This window comes from Carcharodon carcharias, chromosome 4 (assembly GCF_017639515.1).
Source record: "Carcharodon carcharias isolate sCarCar2 chromosome 4, sCarCar2.pri, whole genome shotgun sequence".
Lineage (NCBI taxonomy): Eukaryota > Metazoa > Chordata > Chondrichthyes > Lamniformes > Lamnidae > Carcharodon > Carcharodon carcharias.
Window position 1 is genome coordinate 53,478,829 of NC_054470.1, and position 17,035 is coordinate 53,495,863.

The window sequence follows — 17,035 nt, forward strand, 5'->3', positions numbered from 1 at the left end:
TGGGGAGGTCATGATGGGGACCCTGATATTTGGGCAGCCCAGGGTCACTCCAGTTTCGATGCAAAGTGTTAACACGATATGGGAAATGAAGGTTACACAGAGTTGACCGCCACTGTGCAAACCATTGTTTTACAAGATGGAAGGCTGTAACTGTATTTAATTAATTAAACAGTTTGCTCAACATTATTACTAAACAGGAAGTTATTGTAACATATTGTGCAATTTGTCATCTTGTTTATTTGTCTGTCATGACTTTATCACTCTTTGCACCTTCACTGACAATGTGACAATTATATTTTAGTTTAATGCTAACTAAAGTTCAGACCTACAAAAAGCTAAGTATTAAGTTTGAGGATCTGTTTTCTTTTTCTCTCATATTTTAGGAGTTTGATTATGTGTTTACTATTGATATTAATGAGGGTGGACCTTCAATGAAACTGCCTTACAATATCACTGATGATCCATGGCTTGTTGCCCACAATTTCTTACAAAAGAATGACCTGAACCCAATGTTCCTAGATCAGGTTGCAAATTTTATTATTGAGAATACGAAAGGACACACACTTGGATCAACAGGCACAGGGTTTTCAGACCCTTTTACAGGTCAGTGAGATTAATGTACTGCAAATGTATCCATCTTGTTTTTTAATGTGCATGAACCCAAATATTCCGAAGTATTCTACACTGCTTACAAAGTGAGAGTAATAACAATGTACAACCAGTTCGTGGTAAAGAGTTGAACTAATACTCTTGTACTATGGTATTTTAAAAGATATTTTATGATTGATACCAAATGTATGCTGCCATAATACATAGAAATGCATATAATTTACAACATAGAAACAGGTCATTCATCCCAACCAGTCTAATTATCCTCCATGTGAGCAAATAATGCTAATCACCATTACATTACCATCTTCTCATATTCCTTCACCCACTTTTCTTTCATTTACATATCTAATCTAATTTTGAATGCTGATACAGGTTTATAACCTGTATTCCCTTTTGAAAGTTATCATTTAATCTGCTTCTACCTTTTTGGCAGTGCATTCCAGATTATGACAACTCAAAATCCTCATCCTGCCTCTGGTTCTTCTGACAATTACTTTAAATCTTTGTTTTCTGGTTGCCAATATTTCTTCTACTGGAAACAGAATAAATAAGGAGAAACTATCAATACCCTTTATGATTTTAATTTTGAAATTTATTAAACCTCCCCTTAAGTTGCTCCGCTTTAAGGAGAACAACCCCAGCTTTTCTAGTCTCTCCACATAGCTCATGTGAGGGTACATGTTGGACATATCAGTTTACTTTTTGGAATGGGGAAAAATACTTGTACAACCCTTGTAACCCGATTATTGTAAAGATAAAGTTCATTTTCTTCATTGATAGCAAGGTTTTAGAGCAGATTTCAACTACAGCAAAAGCAAAATACTGCAACTGCTGGAAGTCTGAAATAAGAGCAAGTAGACAGCTGAAGGAGACTGAATCTACCTCACTTTTTGGCAGATTTTATGACAGCGGTGTAAAAGAAAAACTGCTGCTCATTCTTATATCATGAAACTTGAACTCAAATTTCTGCTCAATGAATCCTGGGTAAAACAAGTGGAAGAGTTCTCTCTTTTATAATCAAAATGAGTCAATTTTAACAATCTATAATGTATTTAACATTTTGCAGGTTCAGGCCGCTATATACCAGGGACTGGCTTGGGCACTGGGGGCACAAGTGGCGTGGATCCATTTACAGGTAATGTTTCTCTTTGGGGAAAGAGCCTTTTTTAAAATAAATCAAATAGCAAATTTATGAAAAATAAGTGTTTTTCGACAAACATTTTAAAAAATGTTTAAACAATAGTAGATGGCCTGACATATTCCCAAAAATCAGTGATATTTTTGAAGCTTTAATGTAACTTTTGCTTCATTTCATCTTCCGTGTACATCAGTAAGCTCAGTTAAGGAAGGGTAGTCCTTGAAGTGCAGTCTATTTTGAACTATATTACCCACATAATTTTCCATTATTATGCTGTAAAGAAGCTCTTCTCCAGAAAGCACAAAAGTGTTTTATTTTAGTTGAGTACACACTTGTACTGCTCTTGGGTATGCAAAGCTTTGTTTTTATTTCAGCAAAGTGCTGCTTCTTTGTTTATTGGCTACCAAAGAGCTTTGATTTCGGAACTGGTGGAGAAAGTTGCTGTGCTAGTTCTGCCTGCAAGGTGTTGCTAGGTTATAGTTGATTGTTAAGTTGGAAGGACCTGCCTTACTCCACTATGGAGTTCATTGTGGGGGAGTGCAAAAATCATTCATTTTGGTTATGAGAATGTATAAATAAGAGGAGCAGTAGGCCCTGCAGCCCCTCAATAATATCATGACTAAGCTTCTACATCAACTCTACTGTTCTATCCTCATATCTATTGATTCCCTTAGTGTAAATGGATCCACGCCACTTGTGCCCCCAGTGCCCAAGCCAGTCCCTGGTATATAGCGGTCTGAACCTGCAAAATGTTAAATACATTATAAATTGTTAAAATTGACTCATTTTGATTATAAAAGAGAGAACTCTTCCACTTGTTTTACCCAGGATTCATTGAGCAGAAATTGATCTGTCTTGAATAAAGTTAGCAACTGAGAATCCACAAAGAATTCCAATCATTCACAAACCTTTGATGAAATTTCTTCTTTTCTCAGCCCCAAGTGAGTGACCCCTTCCTGAGAATTTGATCTCTAGTTCTAGACTCTTCAGCCAGGGGAAATAACCTTTCAGCATGTACCCTGTCAAGCTGTCTAAGAAATTTATACGTTTCAATGCGATCGCCTCTCTTTATTCTAAACTCCTGAAAATATAAGCCTATCCTACTCAATCCCTCATTCCAAGAATCAATCTAGTAAGCCTTTGTTTCACCCTCCCTAAGGCAAGTATATCCTTCCTTGCATAGAGAATAAAACTGTAAACAATATTTCACCAAATCCCTAGAAAATTATAGTAAGACATCCTTGCTCTTAATACTCCAACCCCCTTCCAATAAATGTTCACACACCATTTGACTTTGTTGTTGCTTGCTGTACTTACATGTTAACTTCCTCTGATTCTAGTTCAAGAACACCCAAATTCTTCTGAATACCAGCATTTCCAAATCTCTCACATTTAAAAAAGAATAGTTTTTTTTAAAATTCTTCCTATCTTTCCTCCCACTGTTATGATCAGGTGCAGAGGGGTCAATTGGCTCCTCTTTTCCCTCCCCACATTTGACCACAAAAGGACACATTTGCCAATTCAGTGAGTGTGGTTAACTGTTTACGCGCTGTGATCATAAAAGACGCAATCAGGTTTTCTTGAGTTCTAACAAAGAAAGGAGGATAGCTTTGATTGTACTTAACCATAAAATAAAATATGCTCTTGACTTTTGCGTGCACATACACTTGAAGTTTGCACACACACAAATAGATTACAGAGTGGTGAAGGATAGATTAAGCAAGGTAGAGTCCAGTAATCTTAAAGGGATTTACAGTTTGTGGAGTTTGGTGACCTGGCTGCCTTCGGACTCAATTTGGCAGTCCTGCTGCTTTCACTTCATGGTTCTGATGCTTCCAGCATTGAGGCTGTTTAAAGATGCAGGCAGACGGTTTATCAGTTCTGGAGACAGTAGTGCTCGCTTGACTTCTTTCAAAAAACTGTTTGTGGCACCTGGTTTAGTTACCATCCGCAAACACAGTTCAAAATCTTGCAAGTTGAGTGGAGAGGGAGAGAGAAAAAAGAATCCACTCAGGTTCTTGTTCCTTTTAGTGTCTCGGCTTGTCCTGTTCTGCAAAGAAAGCAGGTGCTTAAAATGTGCTAAATGTTGGGTTGTTACATGACCTTCCCTCTCCCAACTGCCCAGGGATTCAAATAAGGTCATGGCCAGTGTATTCCAAATTGTAGTTTGATTAGTTCATAACTGGAAATCTCTTTCTCAGCTAGCATCCCATTGTTTAACTTGCTACATCAGTGGTTTGTCTTCACCCAATTGAGTGTCTAAACGCTGTGTTAATAAGTTAGGGCAGGGGCGGGAAATCTACGGTCTGTGGGCAGTTTCGTCCAGCACACAGCAAGACTTCTGAAAATATAGACCTATGACAGTAGCACCTTCAAAATGGCATTTATCATCATCGTTATGAGTTTGCTTTGGATAAAAGCGTCAGCTAAATAACTATAATAATGTCAAACAATATAATCTTCAAATTCAGCCATTGCATTAAAACGGTGGGTGAATTGAACATTTTTGCACTCTCTCTTTTTAAAAAAAAAACTAAATTGAGTTGATTTTTATGTGTGGGGCTTGCGACTGAATTTGCCTATGCATGAATGACCCGATGGTTAAAAAGGTTTCCCATCCCTGGATTAAGGGATGTGGTTCATTCACATTCCCCTGAGGTCATCGTCTTTGATAAGTTTTTGCAGACAGGTAGACTCCATCTCAATGGTGTGGGATGCAATGCTGGATTCAAATAATCATTTTTTTAATATAAAGCAGGTTTTTGTGACATTACCTAGAATATTTTCACACAAACTCATATTATGCTCCATCTGCTATCTTGCCCAATCACTTAAGCAATTTGTATCCTTTTGTACCCTCTTTCCAACCTACTCAAAGCTTACTTTCCCACAGCTTTGAATCATCAGCAAACTTGACATATTACACTTGGTCCTGTCATCTGGGTCATTGGGATAGATTGTAGATAGCTGAAGCTCAAGGATTGTTCCTTGCAGCACTCTGCACCATACCATCATGAGAATTCCTACTCTCTGTTTGCTGATCTTTAACCAATCCTCAATTGACACCAATAATCTACTTCAATCCCATGAGCCCTAATCTTGTACAACAATCTCTTGGATTAAAAATTGATTTGTTCCTGTTTTTGGGCGCAGGAGTCGCAATTATGATCAGCCCTTGCCCAGTCAGGTTGAGGCAGGCAGCGTGCAAACTTTGAATGTGTTCAACTGAGTGTAACGTGCTCTGCTCGTTGGTTGAATGCTCAACATTCCAGCAACTTAAATGGTTAGCATGTGTTTTAGATGCCTACTACTCTTAGTGGGAACTGCACTGATTGCAAGAAAGCTGCTGCTGACTTTGCAGGAATTGTTTGTAATGAGAAGCACCCCAAATGGTGCAAAAAGAAAGAAAGAGGACTCCCAGGTCCTCAGATGCATTGTTAGAGGCCTTAATCCAGAAGGTCAATGGGAGGATCAGCTATGTAGCCATGGGAGAGCAGGTGGTCCTCGGGGGAAAGAATACCCTCAGAAGGGAATGTGAGAAAATGGTCAGGAATGTCAATTTCTGCAGTCTCATGCCACTCACCTACACGTATCTCCCTCTGATCAATGTGGAATGATACAGAAATAACACCATGACACTTAACGGGGGACAAAAACACATGCCTCATTGAAATAAACATTGACCATGTGACACTAACATTGAAAGAGGTACCCAAGTGATTCCCTTTGTGTGAACAAAATTGTTTCCATGTCCTCTTTCTCACTAGTACATGGTGCTACCCCTTTGATTGCAGCAGAGCTGTAGGCAGCCTGCTCGTTTTATGTACTTTCACATGAAATGCAGACATTCTCTGCTGTCAGACTCAAAGGGCCGAATGGCCTATTCCTGCTCCTAGTTTCTATGTTGTGGTGCCAATGAGGTCCTTGTGCATGTACTTCCTCAGTTTGGAGTAGGATGCAGTGTTTGTGACTTTGTCAGATGAGCCAAGGGTATGTGCAGGTGCCTAGAGGAACACCGCCAGTGCAGTCATCCCTATCTAATTCTTCCCTCTCACGACCTTACCTTCATTTCACTGTTAACCGAGATTTGGAGAGCATTTGGTTATATTTGAACGTAGTGTTCAGCCATCAAGGCAACTATTTAATCAATACTTCTCAAGTTGGTCGTCACCATGTGGAAGCCATTGTTGTGGGCCTGCATCTACTCGTTGGCCTGCGTATGACTCCCTACACTCCTAGTTGAGGTGCTCAAATGCTTGAGACGTGACTGCACTTACGGCAGAGAGGGACTCCTCCATCTTCGGTGCCAGGGTGCATACGACCTCTGGAAATTCTGACAGATGTCCACACGTTTCAACTTGCTGCTCCACAAGTACTCGTGTTAGTGTATGACTCCTGAGAGTCAGTATCTGTGTCCAACTTGAGCATTGCTGGAGGTGTCCTTAGGCCCTAGTGGGGTCAAATCATGCTGTCTCTCTGCTGGCACTTGTACTGATCATATGTGAAGTGAAGTGCTTCTCACCTTATGCCATCACTAAGTGAGTGCAGCTGCACTGGTGCAAGATACACTTGAGTCATGTAACAGTGTTTACGCAAAGTAATACCCTTCGCTGAGAACTGTACTACTTCTTCTTTCGTCTCTTGGTGCGCTTCCTGCAGGACTTGAAAGAAATTTTAGTGCTGCACCAAGGTGACAATATTTAACATTTTGCAGACAATCAGATTTAATATATTGGTTCCCTGGTCCTTCTGAGCGGTCAGGTCAGTGCCAAGTGGGCCAGTGTGATTATATAGTGCTTTCATCCGGTCTCTGTCACCTCTGTCTCTCCATGGGCAACAGCCTGCACTGCTGCCACCCTGCTGATTTCCAGGGTACCATCCTCCATTGCTGCTCACCTGCATTCTACAGCGAGTAATTCACCTCCTGATTCCCCAAAACTTGTTGACCATGTACGAGGCACAAGTCAGGAATGTGATGGAATACTCTCCACTTGCCTGGATGGCGTGGCTCCAGCAATACTCAAGAAACTCGATACAACTCAGAACAAAGCAGTCATTTAATCGGCACCCTATCCATCACCTAAACCTGCACTCCCTCCATCACCGGTGCACCATGGCAGCAGGTTATACCAACAACAATGCAGCAACTCTCCAAGGTTCCTTCAGTAGCTTCTTAATTCCTGATCCCTATTACCTACAAGGACAAGCACACATGGAAACACCACCACATGCAAGTTTTTCTCCAAGCCACATAACATCCTGACGAAACTATATCATTGTTCCTTCACTGTTTCTGGGTCAAAATCCTGGAACTCCCTTCCTAATAGCACTGTAGATGTACCTACACCTGATGGGCTACAGCAGTTCAAGAAGGTGGCTCACGACCACTTTGAGGGCCAGTAAGGATGAGCAACAACATTATCATGACATTTATATCCCATGAAAGAAAAAGAAAAGCATGCACCTCCCCATGATGAACGTGGAATGGCCAAAGATCCAACTCAACCCCCACCTCTTCGCTTTTCCTGACAGTTATAGGCTGTCTTCTGCAGTGAAAAAATGTAGATAGTTAGGACTGAGGAGTACAGACTTTGCTCTGGCATAAGGCATGACATTTTGAGGGTGGCACTCTGGAACTGGGAGCACTAGGTTAGCAAATTTAGGGTGAGTGTCATTGCTTACTTTGGATTTGGAGAGTACTTCAGTTGATCTCTGTGCTACAAATTGATATGGAGGTGAGAGAGTGATGGCTGCCAGCTAAGCGTTACATGACACTCACCTTGCTGGACCTCGAGATCATTGAATCTTTCCCTTTCCTGGATCTGTGTCCTCTGCACCATATGTCAGCTGCTCACCTGTTCTGCAAGCCCATTTGGTGACGCCGACTGGCCTCCTGTTGCTATTATCTGGAAAAAGCACCTGTCTCTGGGCCCTGACTGCTTCCAACATCACCTCCAGGGTCGTAGCCATGAAATGGGAGATAGTGCTTCCCATCCATTCCCCTCTTTCGTGCCTCTAGCTGAGTAAACACCACCAAACTGTGCTGCCAGTGTCCTTTTAAATACTAACACTTCATTCATGCTTCTGATGCTTCGGCCTGCACGCTCTCTGTAATTGGGTGGCAATCCTGGAGGCTGGCTACTGAAAAGAGCAACTGAAAGGCCTGCTACTCAGCGGTTCAGTTCACTGCTTTGCTAGAGATAAGGCAGTAAGATTTCCCCCCCCCAATGTCTCAGTAGTGGCCACTAGGTCAAACTTATTTAACTCTTTTTGTGATGTTAATTCATCTGTCTTGTTGTGAATGCTTCATGCATCAGATATAGTGCCTTTACTTTCAAAGTTTTACTATTTTTTTCTCCTAATATGGCCATAATCGCTAAATGCACTATTAGCATTGTTAAACACACTATTCCATCCTGACACCATCTGCTTATTTTACCCAATTCGCTACTCTACTCTTATGTCTTTCTCAAAGGTCAAGGCTGTATCAGCAAATTTTCTTATTGGTGAGGTACCCAAAATCTATGGTGGAACAAAGCAATTTGAATAGTGCAGAGATACAAAACATAATCAAAAAAGCTAATTAAATATTGGCTTTTATCTCAAGGAGACTAGAATACAAAAGAGTGGGCGTTATGGTTTGGTTCTACAAAGTCTTGGACTGACCTCATCTGAAGTCCTACATTCGGTTTTGTGCACTGAGCCTCAATAGATATCGGCCTTAGAAGGGTTACAATGCAGATTAAACAGAATGATGCCAGAGCTTAAAGAGTTAAATTATGAGGACAGGTTGCATAAACTTGGCTCTTGAGTATAGATGGCTGAGGGTTTGTCTAATAAAAGTATTTAAAATGATTGAAGCATTCAATAGGGCTAATTCAGCGAAACACTTTTTTTTGGTAGGCAAATCCAGAAAAAGAGGGCATGATTTTAAAATTGCAGCTAGGCTATTTTGGAATGAAATAAAGAATCACATTTTTCCAGAAAGGCTAATGGAAATCTGGAACTTGTTAACATATGAACCTATGGATTAGGAGCAGGAGTAGGCCATTTGGCCCTATGAGTCTGCTCCACCATTTGATAAGATCACGGCTGATCGGATTATGGTTTCAACACTACTTCCCTGACTTATACCCAATAACCTTTGACTCCTTTGCCAATCAGGAATCCATCTAACTCAGCCTTAAAAATATTCAGTGATCCTGTCTCTATCGCTTTCTAGGAAGTGAATTCCATAGACAAACAACACAGAAAAAAATTATCTTCACCTCTGTCTTAAATGGGAGACCCCTTAGTTTTGAACTGTGTACCCTAGTTCTAGTCTCTCCCATCGCAGCACCCACCATGTCAAGTCCCCTCAGGAACAAATGTTTCTTCACAACATTTAAGAAGTATTCGGATGAGCCCTTGAAACACAATAGCATGCAGGGCTACAGGCCAAGTGCTGGAAAATGGGATTACTATAGATAGGTGCTTGATGGCTGGCACAGACATGATGGGCTGAAGGGCCTGTTTTTGTGCTGTATAACTCTGACTATGGCTCTATGACTAAGATTACCTCTCATTCTTCTAAACTCCAATAGATACAGAAACAACCTGTCCAACCTTTCGACATAAGGTAACCCCTTCATCCAAGGAATCAGCCTGGTGAACCTTTTCTGAACTGCTTCCAATGCAGTTTTATCTTAAGTAAAGAGACCAAAATTGTTCACAGCACTCCAGATGTGGCCTCACCAATGCCCTGTACAGCTGTAGCAAAACTTCCCCACTTTTATATTTCATTTCCCTTGCAATAAATGACAACATTCCATTTATGATCCTATTACCTGCATACTAACTTTTTATGATTCATCCATCAGGACACCCAGATCCCTCTGTCCTCAGAGTTTTGCAGAGTTATGTAATATACTGCTTTTCTAATCTCCCTGCCACATTATACTCCATCTGCCAATTTTTTGCCCACTCATTTAGGCTATCTAAATTCCCTTGTCAACTCTTTCTGTCCTTTTGACAGCTAATATTCCTACCTATCTCTTTGTCATTAGCAAATTTAGGAACCGTACATTTGGTGCCTTCATCCAAGTCTTTGATCTGGATTATAAATAGTTGAGGCCTAAGCACTGATCCTTGTAGCACTCCACTGGTTATAGCTTGCCAACCTGAAAATGACCCATTTGTCCCTACTCTCTGTTTCCTGTTAGCTAACCAATTCGCTATCCATGATAAAATGTTACCCCCTGCACCTCCTATTTTGTGTAGTAATCTTTGATATGGCATCTTATCAAATGCCTTTTGGATATGCAAGTACACCACATCTACTGGATCCCCTTTATGCATGTTGCTTGTTACTTCCTCAAAGAAATCTAATAAATCAAACACAATTTCCCTATCACAAAATCATGTTGACTTTATCTGATTGCATTAAGATTTTTTAAGTGTCCTACTAAAATCTCCTTAATAATAGATTCTAGCATTTTCCCTATGACAGATGTTAGGCTAACTGGCCTGTCATTTCCTGCTCTTTATGTCCATTCTTTTTTGAACAGAAGAGTTACTTTCACTATTTTCCAATCCGCTGGGACCTATCCAGAATTTAGGAAATTTTGGAAAATTACAGTCTAAATCATCAACATTTTCAACAGCCACTTCTTTTACGACCCTAGGATGCAATCCATCAAGTTCTTGTGACTTGTCAGCCTTTAGATTGAATAGTTTTCTCAGTACTCTTTCCCTGGTGATTATAATTGTTTTGAGTTCCTCCCTCCCTCATTATCGCCTTTTCATTTACAAGTATTTCTGGAATGTTATTTGTGTCTGCTACAGTGAAGACAGACACAAAACATCTGTTCAATGCTTCCACCATTTCCTTATTTCCCATTATTAATTATTAATTCCCCAGACACACTCTCTAGAAGACCAACGCTCATTTTAGTTACATTTTCCTTTTTTAAATACTTGCAGAAACTCTTACTATCTGTTTTTATATTTCTAGCTAGCTTTCTCTCATACTGTTATTCCTCCCTCATTTTTTAGTCATTCTTTGCTGGTTTTTAAATTCTGCCCAAACTTCTGACCTACCGCTAACTTCACAGAATTGAACACTTTTTTCTTTCAATTTAATACTATCCTTAACCTCCTTAGTTAGCCATGGATGATGCACCCTTCTCATAGTCTTTCTTTCTCACTGGAATATATCTCAGCTGGGAGTTATGAAATATTTATTTAAATGCCTGCCATTGCACCTCTACTGTCCTACTCGTTAACCTAATTTCTCAGTTCACTTTAGCCAGCTCTGTCGTCATGCCCTTGTAATTGCCTTTATTTGAGTTTAAAACACTAGTCTTAGACTCAAACTTCTCACCTTCAAACTGAATGCAAAATTCAATCATGTTATGATGACTGCTAGAGGTTCCTTTACTATAAGGTCATTAATCCAGTGTCATTGCGCATCATCAAGTCTGAAATCGCATGCTCCCTGGTTGGCTTTCGAACGTGCTGCTCTAAAAAATTGTCCTGAATACACTATATGAACTCATCCTCCAGGCTACCTTTGCCACTCTGATTCCTTCAATCTATATGTAGATTAAAATCATCCATGATTATTGCAGTACCTTTCTTACAAGCCCCCATTATTTCTTCCTCTCCTACAGTGTAGTTATTGTTGGGGGCCGATAAATTACTCCCACAAATGACTTCTTACCTTTGTTATTTCTTATCTCTGAACACCAAAAGGCTCTAGCTGCTGGATCAATTGATGTTTTCAAGACTAAGATTGATAACTTTTGTTTGATGTGGATATTGAAAGATATGGAATAAAGGTGAGTAAATGGAGTTGAGGTATGGATTAGCCATTATCTAAGTGAATGGTGGAAAAGGTTTGAGGTGGCAAATGACCTACTCCTATTCCTGTCTTCTCAGATAATGAGAGAAGGGGTCTTATTGAACTCAAGTTTTAATGATCTTTCCACACTTACAACCAACTTTCTTCCAATCCCTAAGCTCTAAGTGCACCAGTCATTTTTAATGCTCCTAGCATTAATAGCTTGGTCCTGGAGTGGTTCTCTAATTCTCTTTGGCTTCCTGTTGGTCATAATCTTTGATACTTTAGGGACTTTGCACTCCCATCCTCAATCTTTTTGGGGTTATTTTGTGGTATATAATCTGAGTGAGTCAGAGTTGGCATTGATGTACCCAGTTTCAACTGCACACTACACATCATAGTACTCGAATTCTGATCTACAGATCAGCAACCTGGCTAAATTTGGAAGATTCTTGCATTACCGGTAAGGCTTATTGAAATATAAATGTACAGTTTTCCTTAATAAACGTGTGAATGATTTTTCCATGTGAAAAATAAACCTTAAAGTTGAGGGGAGCCTTTGCTGATATAATGCAATTGAGTGTATATAATGTGCTTTTATGGTTGTGCAAACTGCATGTATTCTGGTGTTGATGTTACTGACTGTCAGTTGTTATTGCAGGATCTGGTCGCTACGTACCTGGCTCTGTACCAGCTAATCTGGCTCCGCCTGCAGGAGGTGATCCCTTTACAGGTGGAGTTTGAGCATTACATATGGAGAAGGCAGTTTTTAAAATCCATTTTTTCCCTGTTAATGCTGTATTCCCTCAATTACTGAATACTGTATTGTGGATAAATTCCCTTTCTTCATCAAGAAATGGCTGCTGGATTTGATGTAGTTTACATATCCCAGGAACTATGGAGAAAAGGATTTATTTGTCACATTTTGAATCTGAACTATTTGACTAATTGCATTTATATATCTTAATCCTTGAAGTGCTTTGAATTTTGGAGAGCTAGAAGTTTGGAAAGGACTATTTTTGATTTCATTGGCGGATAAACCATAAATTAGAAATCTAAGGTCTGTTAGTATTAGTTGTTTGAGAAATGTAGAAATTAATTAGATTATTGATATGTGATCAGTAGAATGCAGTTAGGAAGACAAAAGGCTTGGACTCACCTGGTGTATGAGTTGTTCCGTGACCAATTTTTAAAATTCTTTTGTGGGATGTGGATGCCACTGGCAAGGCTAGCATTTGTTTCCCATCTTTAAGTGTCCTTGAGAGCAGTTAAGAATCAGCCACATTGCTGTGGGTCTGATGTCGCATGTAGGCCAGACCAGGTAAGGATGGCAGATTCCCTTTACTAATGGGCATTAGTGAACCAAATGAGTTTTTACAACAGTTATTTCACTCAAAGGGTTGTGAATCTTTGGTATTCTCTACCCCAGAGGATTGTGGATGCTCCATCGTTGAATACATTTGAGCCTGGGATATACAGAGTTTTGGTTTCGGGGAATTAAAGGATGTGGGAAGTAGGCGGGAAAATGGAGTTGAAGCCCAAGATCAGCCATGATCCTATTGAATGGTGAGCATGGTCGATGGACCATGTGATCTACTCCTGTCCCTACTTCTTATGTTCTTAATTGATGGTTTCATGGTCACTATTACTGAGATTAGCTTTGTATTCAAGTTTTTATTCACTGAATTATTAAATTCCACCAGATGCCTCAGTGGGATTTGAACCTGTGTCTCCAGAGTATTAGCCTGGGCATCTGAATTACTAGTCTAGTGACATTACCAGTACACCACCATCTCCTAATGTCTATAGTACCCCAAGATTGAGTAAAATAACAATTTTCTTAAAATATGAAAACTACTTTTGCGTTTTAAAGTGCCTTATTGTTCACAGGAGGAAATGCGTATGTTTCTGCTGACAGACATGCAGCTACTACACCCATCAGCAACCCTTACTTTCCCAAAAAAGACCCTGTCACATTTGATCAGGCAAATATAACCCAGATAATAGGTAAGTGTTATTAATCTGTCCTTGATAGGAACAAAACCGTTATTTCCTTTTCATGAGAAAGTTTTGTTTTCATTACATTTTTTACTCATTATGAAAGTGCATGTTTAAATTACAACAGTATTAAGTATTTTTCATGTTCATATTGCTGTGAAATACAACAAATTCTCTAAGGTATTTTTGAAAATATGACAATTTATGAAAAAAACATCTGTATTACAGGGAAGCTAAAAGAACTGAATGAGAGCACATCTGCTGAACAAAAGCTATCTGAAGATGACCTGCAAATGCTTGAGAAGTTTCTTTCCATTGTTTCTATTCCTTCTGCACTAGAAACTCCAACACCACAGCAATTGGAGATTTTATGGAAAGCTGCTCAGTGGCCTGAAGGTGGGTAAAAGACTACACAAATTGACATTATTCATTTTCACAGTTGTCTAAAGGCATTCTTGAAACTCAAGTGATCACACTGAACAGCTAAAAGAAAATATATTAATGATCAAATATTGTTTTAAATGCCTAGGGCAAAATATCTTGTACAGCAGCAATATGTACTAATTGGTGTTATTATCTGGGACTTCGAATTTTTTCTTGCCAAGAATAGCGACATATTCTGACTGAAAGAAACAAGTTCCCTTTTTTTAATGTATCATTGTATATGATATGATGGTGGCTTTGTTAGTTTTGCTAAGTCAGCTTGTAATAACAGGTTAATGCAGGATTTAATTGTTAGAAAGCAGAGGAGAGCATTCTCTTCCTGAAGAGTGTACTTAACATAATATTGAAATGCAGTGCTGGAGATCATTTTCTTCAGTTTGTCCTAACAGTAATAGTTTACTGCTACTGTGGGATTTGTTAAAAATGCAGAGTTTTTGCTGCCCTGATAACTCAGCTCATGTATTATGTGACACAATAGTCAATGAAATTAGATTGGATTTCTGTTCTTAGTTGCTTACTATAAATATATGTGTGCGCTGGGTGAGGAAAGCATCAGACTCACTTGTGATTTTCCTGTCAATGAATATTCTTGGCATTTGCTGTTGAGTTCAACTGTGAATAGCTGCTTGGGTGAGTTACCAGAGAAGAGTTAACCACGGGAATGGCAGGGTAAAAAAAAAAGTGAGAAGGAATAAAATGTAATGCAAAGCAAGACCAAATGCTTGGTGAGTAAAGGATTTCTCAGTCTACAATCATATTTGCCCAAAGTATTCTCTTCACATTTATAGGTCTTCTAACATGTAAATTCACCGACCCCTCACAAACTTCTCTTCCTCATCTTAACTGTGAGGAAAAGCCAGAAGAATACCCAAACTTGCATGATTACATAACTAGCAACAGTGAAGATATTGGCAAAAAAAAACAAAATATGGACAAGTCTGCAAAACCAATTAATATTACACAAAAGGCAACACAAGATAATTAAAACCAGAAAAAATATTATATGCAGCAGAAACCACTGCCCATTTGAAGCAGTCTAATTAAGCAGGTCAAATCCTGGCACTCCCCTGTGTCCGGTTTTTAAAGGGTGAGAAGAACATTTCTACCCCTGGATTTCTTGATCCCAGGGAAGGCCCACTGCTGGCTACTTAAGTTCCTGACTGGCACTTAGTACAGCGGGCCTTCCCCAAAATGGGGGTCTTGCTGGGTCTCCAGCTGGCAAGTAAGATCCCCAGGATTTGACCTGCTTAATTAGACTGCTTAAAATGGGCAGTGGTTTCTGCTGCATATAATATTTTTTCTGATTTTAATTATCTTGTGCTGCCTTTTGTGTAATAATTGGTTTTGCAGACTTGTCCGTATTTTGATTTTTTTTGCCAATATCTTCATTGTTGCTAGTTATGTAATCATGCAAGTTTGGGTATTCTTCTGGCTTTTCCTCACAGTTAAGATGAGGAAGAGAAGTTTGTGAGGGGTCGGTGAATTTACATGTTAGAAGACCTATAAATGTGAAGAGAATACTTTGGGCAAATATGATTGTAGACTGAGAAATCCTTTACTCACCAAGCATTTGGTCTTAAACAAAAACAGAATTACCTGGAAAAACTCAGCAGGTCTGGCAGCATCGGCAGAGAAGAAAAGAGTTGACGTTTCGAGTCCTCATGACCCTTCGACAGAACTTGCGTTCGAGTCCAAGAAAGGGTTGAAATATAAGCTGGTTTAAGGTGTGTGTGTGGGGGGCGGAGAGATAGAGAGACAAAGAGGTGGAGGGGGGGGGTGGGGGTGTGTGGTTGTAGGGACAAACAAGCAGTGATAGAAGCAGATCATCAAAAGATGTCAACGACAATAGTACAATAGAACACATAGGTGTTAAAATTAAAGTTGGTGATATTATCTAAACGAATGTGCTAATTAAGAATGGATGGTAGGGCACTCAAGGTATAGCTCTAGTGGGTTTTTTTTATATATAATGGAAATAGGTGGGAAAAGGAAAATCTTTATAATTTATTGGAAAAAAAAAAGGGAAGGGGGAAACAGAAAGGGGGTGGGGATGGGGGAGGGAGCTTACGACTTAAAGTTGTTGAATTCAATATTCAGTCCAGAAGGCTGTAAAGTCCCTAGTCGGAAGATGAGGTGTTGTTCCTCCAGTTTGCGTTGGGCTTCACTGGAACAATGCAGCAAGCCAAGGACAGACATGTGGGCAAGAGAGCAGGGTGGAGTGTTGAAATGGCAAGCGACAGGGAGGTTTGGGTCATTCTTGCAGACAGACCGCAGGTGTTCTGCAAAGTGGTCGCCCAGTTTACGTTTGGTCTCTCCAATGTAGAGGAGACCACATTGGGAGCAACGGATGCAGTAGACTAAGTTGGGGGAAATGCAAGTGAAATGCTGCTTCACTTGAAAGGAGTGTTTGGGTCCTTGGACGGTGAGGAGAGAGGAAGTGAAGGGGCAGGTGTTGCATCTTTTGCGTGGGCATGGGGTGGTGCCATAGGAGGGGGTTGAGGAGTAGGGGGTGATGGAGGAGTGGACCAGGGTGTCCCGGAGGGAGCGATCCCTACGGAATGCCGATAAGGGGGGTGAAGGGAAGATGTGTTTGGTGGTGGCATCATGCTGGAGTTGGCGGAAATGGCGGAGGATGATCCTTTGAATGCGGAGGCTGGTGGGGTGATAAGTGAGGACAAGGGGGACCCTATCATGTTTCTGGGAGGGAGGAGAAGGCGTGAGGGCGGATGCGCGGGAGATGGGCCGGACACGGTTGAGGGCCCTGTCAACGACCGTGGGTGGAAAACCTCGGTTAAGGAAGAAGGAGGACATGTCAGAGGAACTGTTTTTGAATGTAGCATCAAAGTCGTAAGCTCCCTCCCCCATCCCCACCCCCTTCCCTTTTTTTTTCCAATAAATTATAAAGATTTTCCTTTTCCCACCTATTTCCATTATATATAAAAAAAACCCACTAGAGCTATACCTTGAGTGCCCTACCATCCATTCTTAATTAGCACATTCGTTTAGATAATATAACCAACTTT

General features: G+C 40.2%; 1 protein-coding gene across 5 annotated transcripts in view; it reads left to right on the plus strand.

The window, feature by feature from the left end:
• Positions 1-17,035, plus strand: part of plaa (phospholipase A2-activating protein) — a 56,038-nt gene that overhangs the window by 37,170 nt on the left and 1,833 nt on the right. For all 5 annotated transcript variants that reach the window (XM_041185849.1, XM_041185851.1, XM_041185850.1 and 2 more), the window contains 5 exons: positions 384-603; positions 1,679-1,747; positions 12,232-12,303; positions 13,461-13,577; positions 13,797-13,964. In XM_041185849.1, coding sequence (XP_041041783.1) covers positions 384-603; positions 1,679-1,747; positions 12,232-12,303; positions 13,461-13,577; positions 13,797-13,964 — 646 coding nt within the window. The remainder of the gene's footprint in view (positions 1-383; positions 604-1,678; positions 1,748-12,231; positions 12,304-13,460; positions 13,578-13,796; positions 13,965-17,035) is intronic.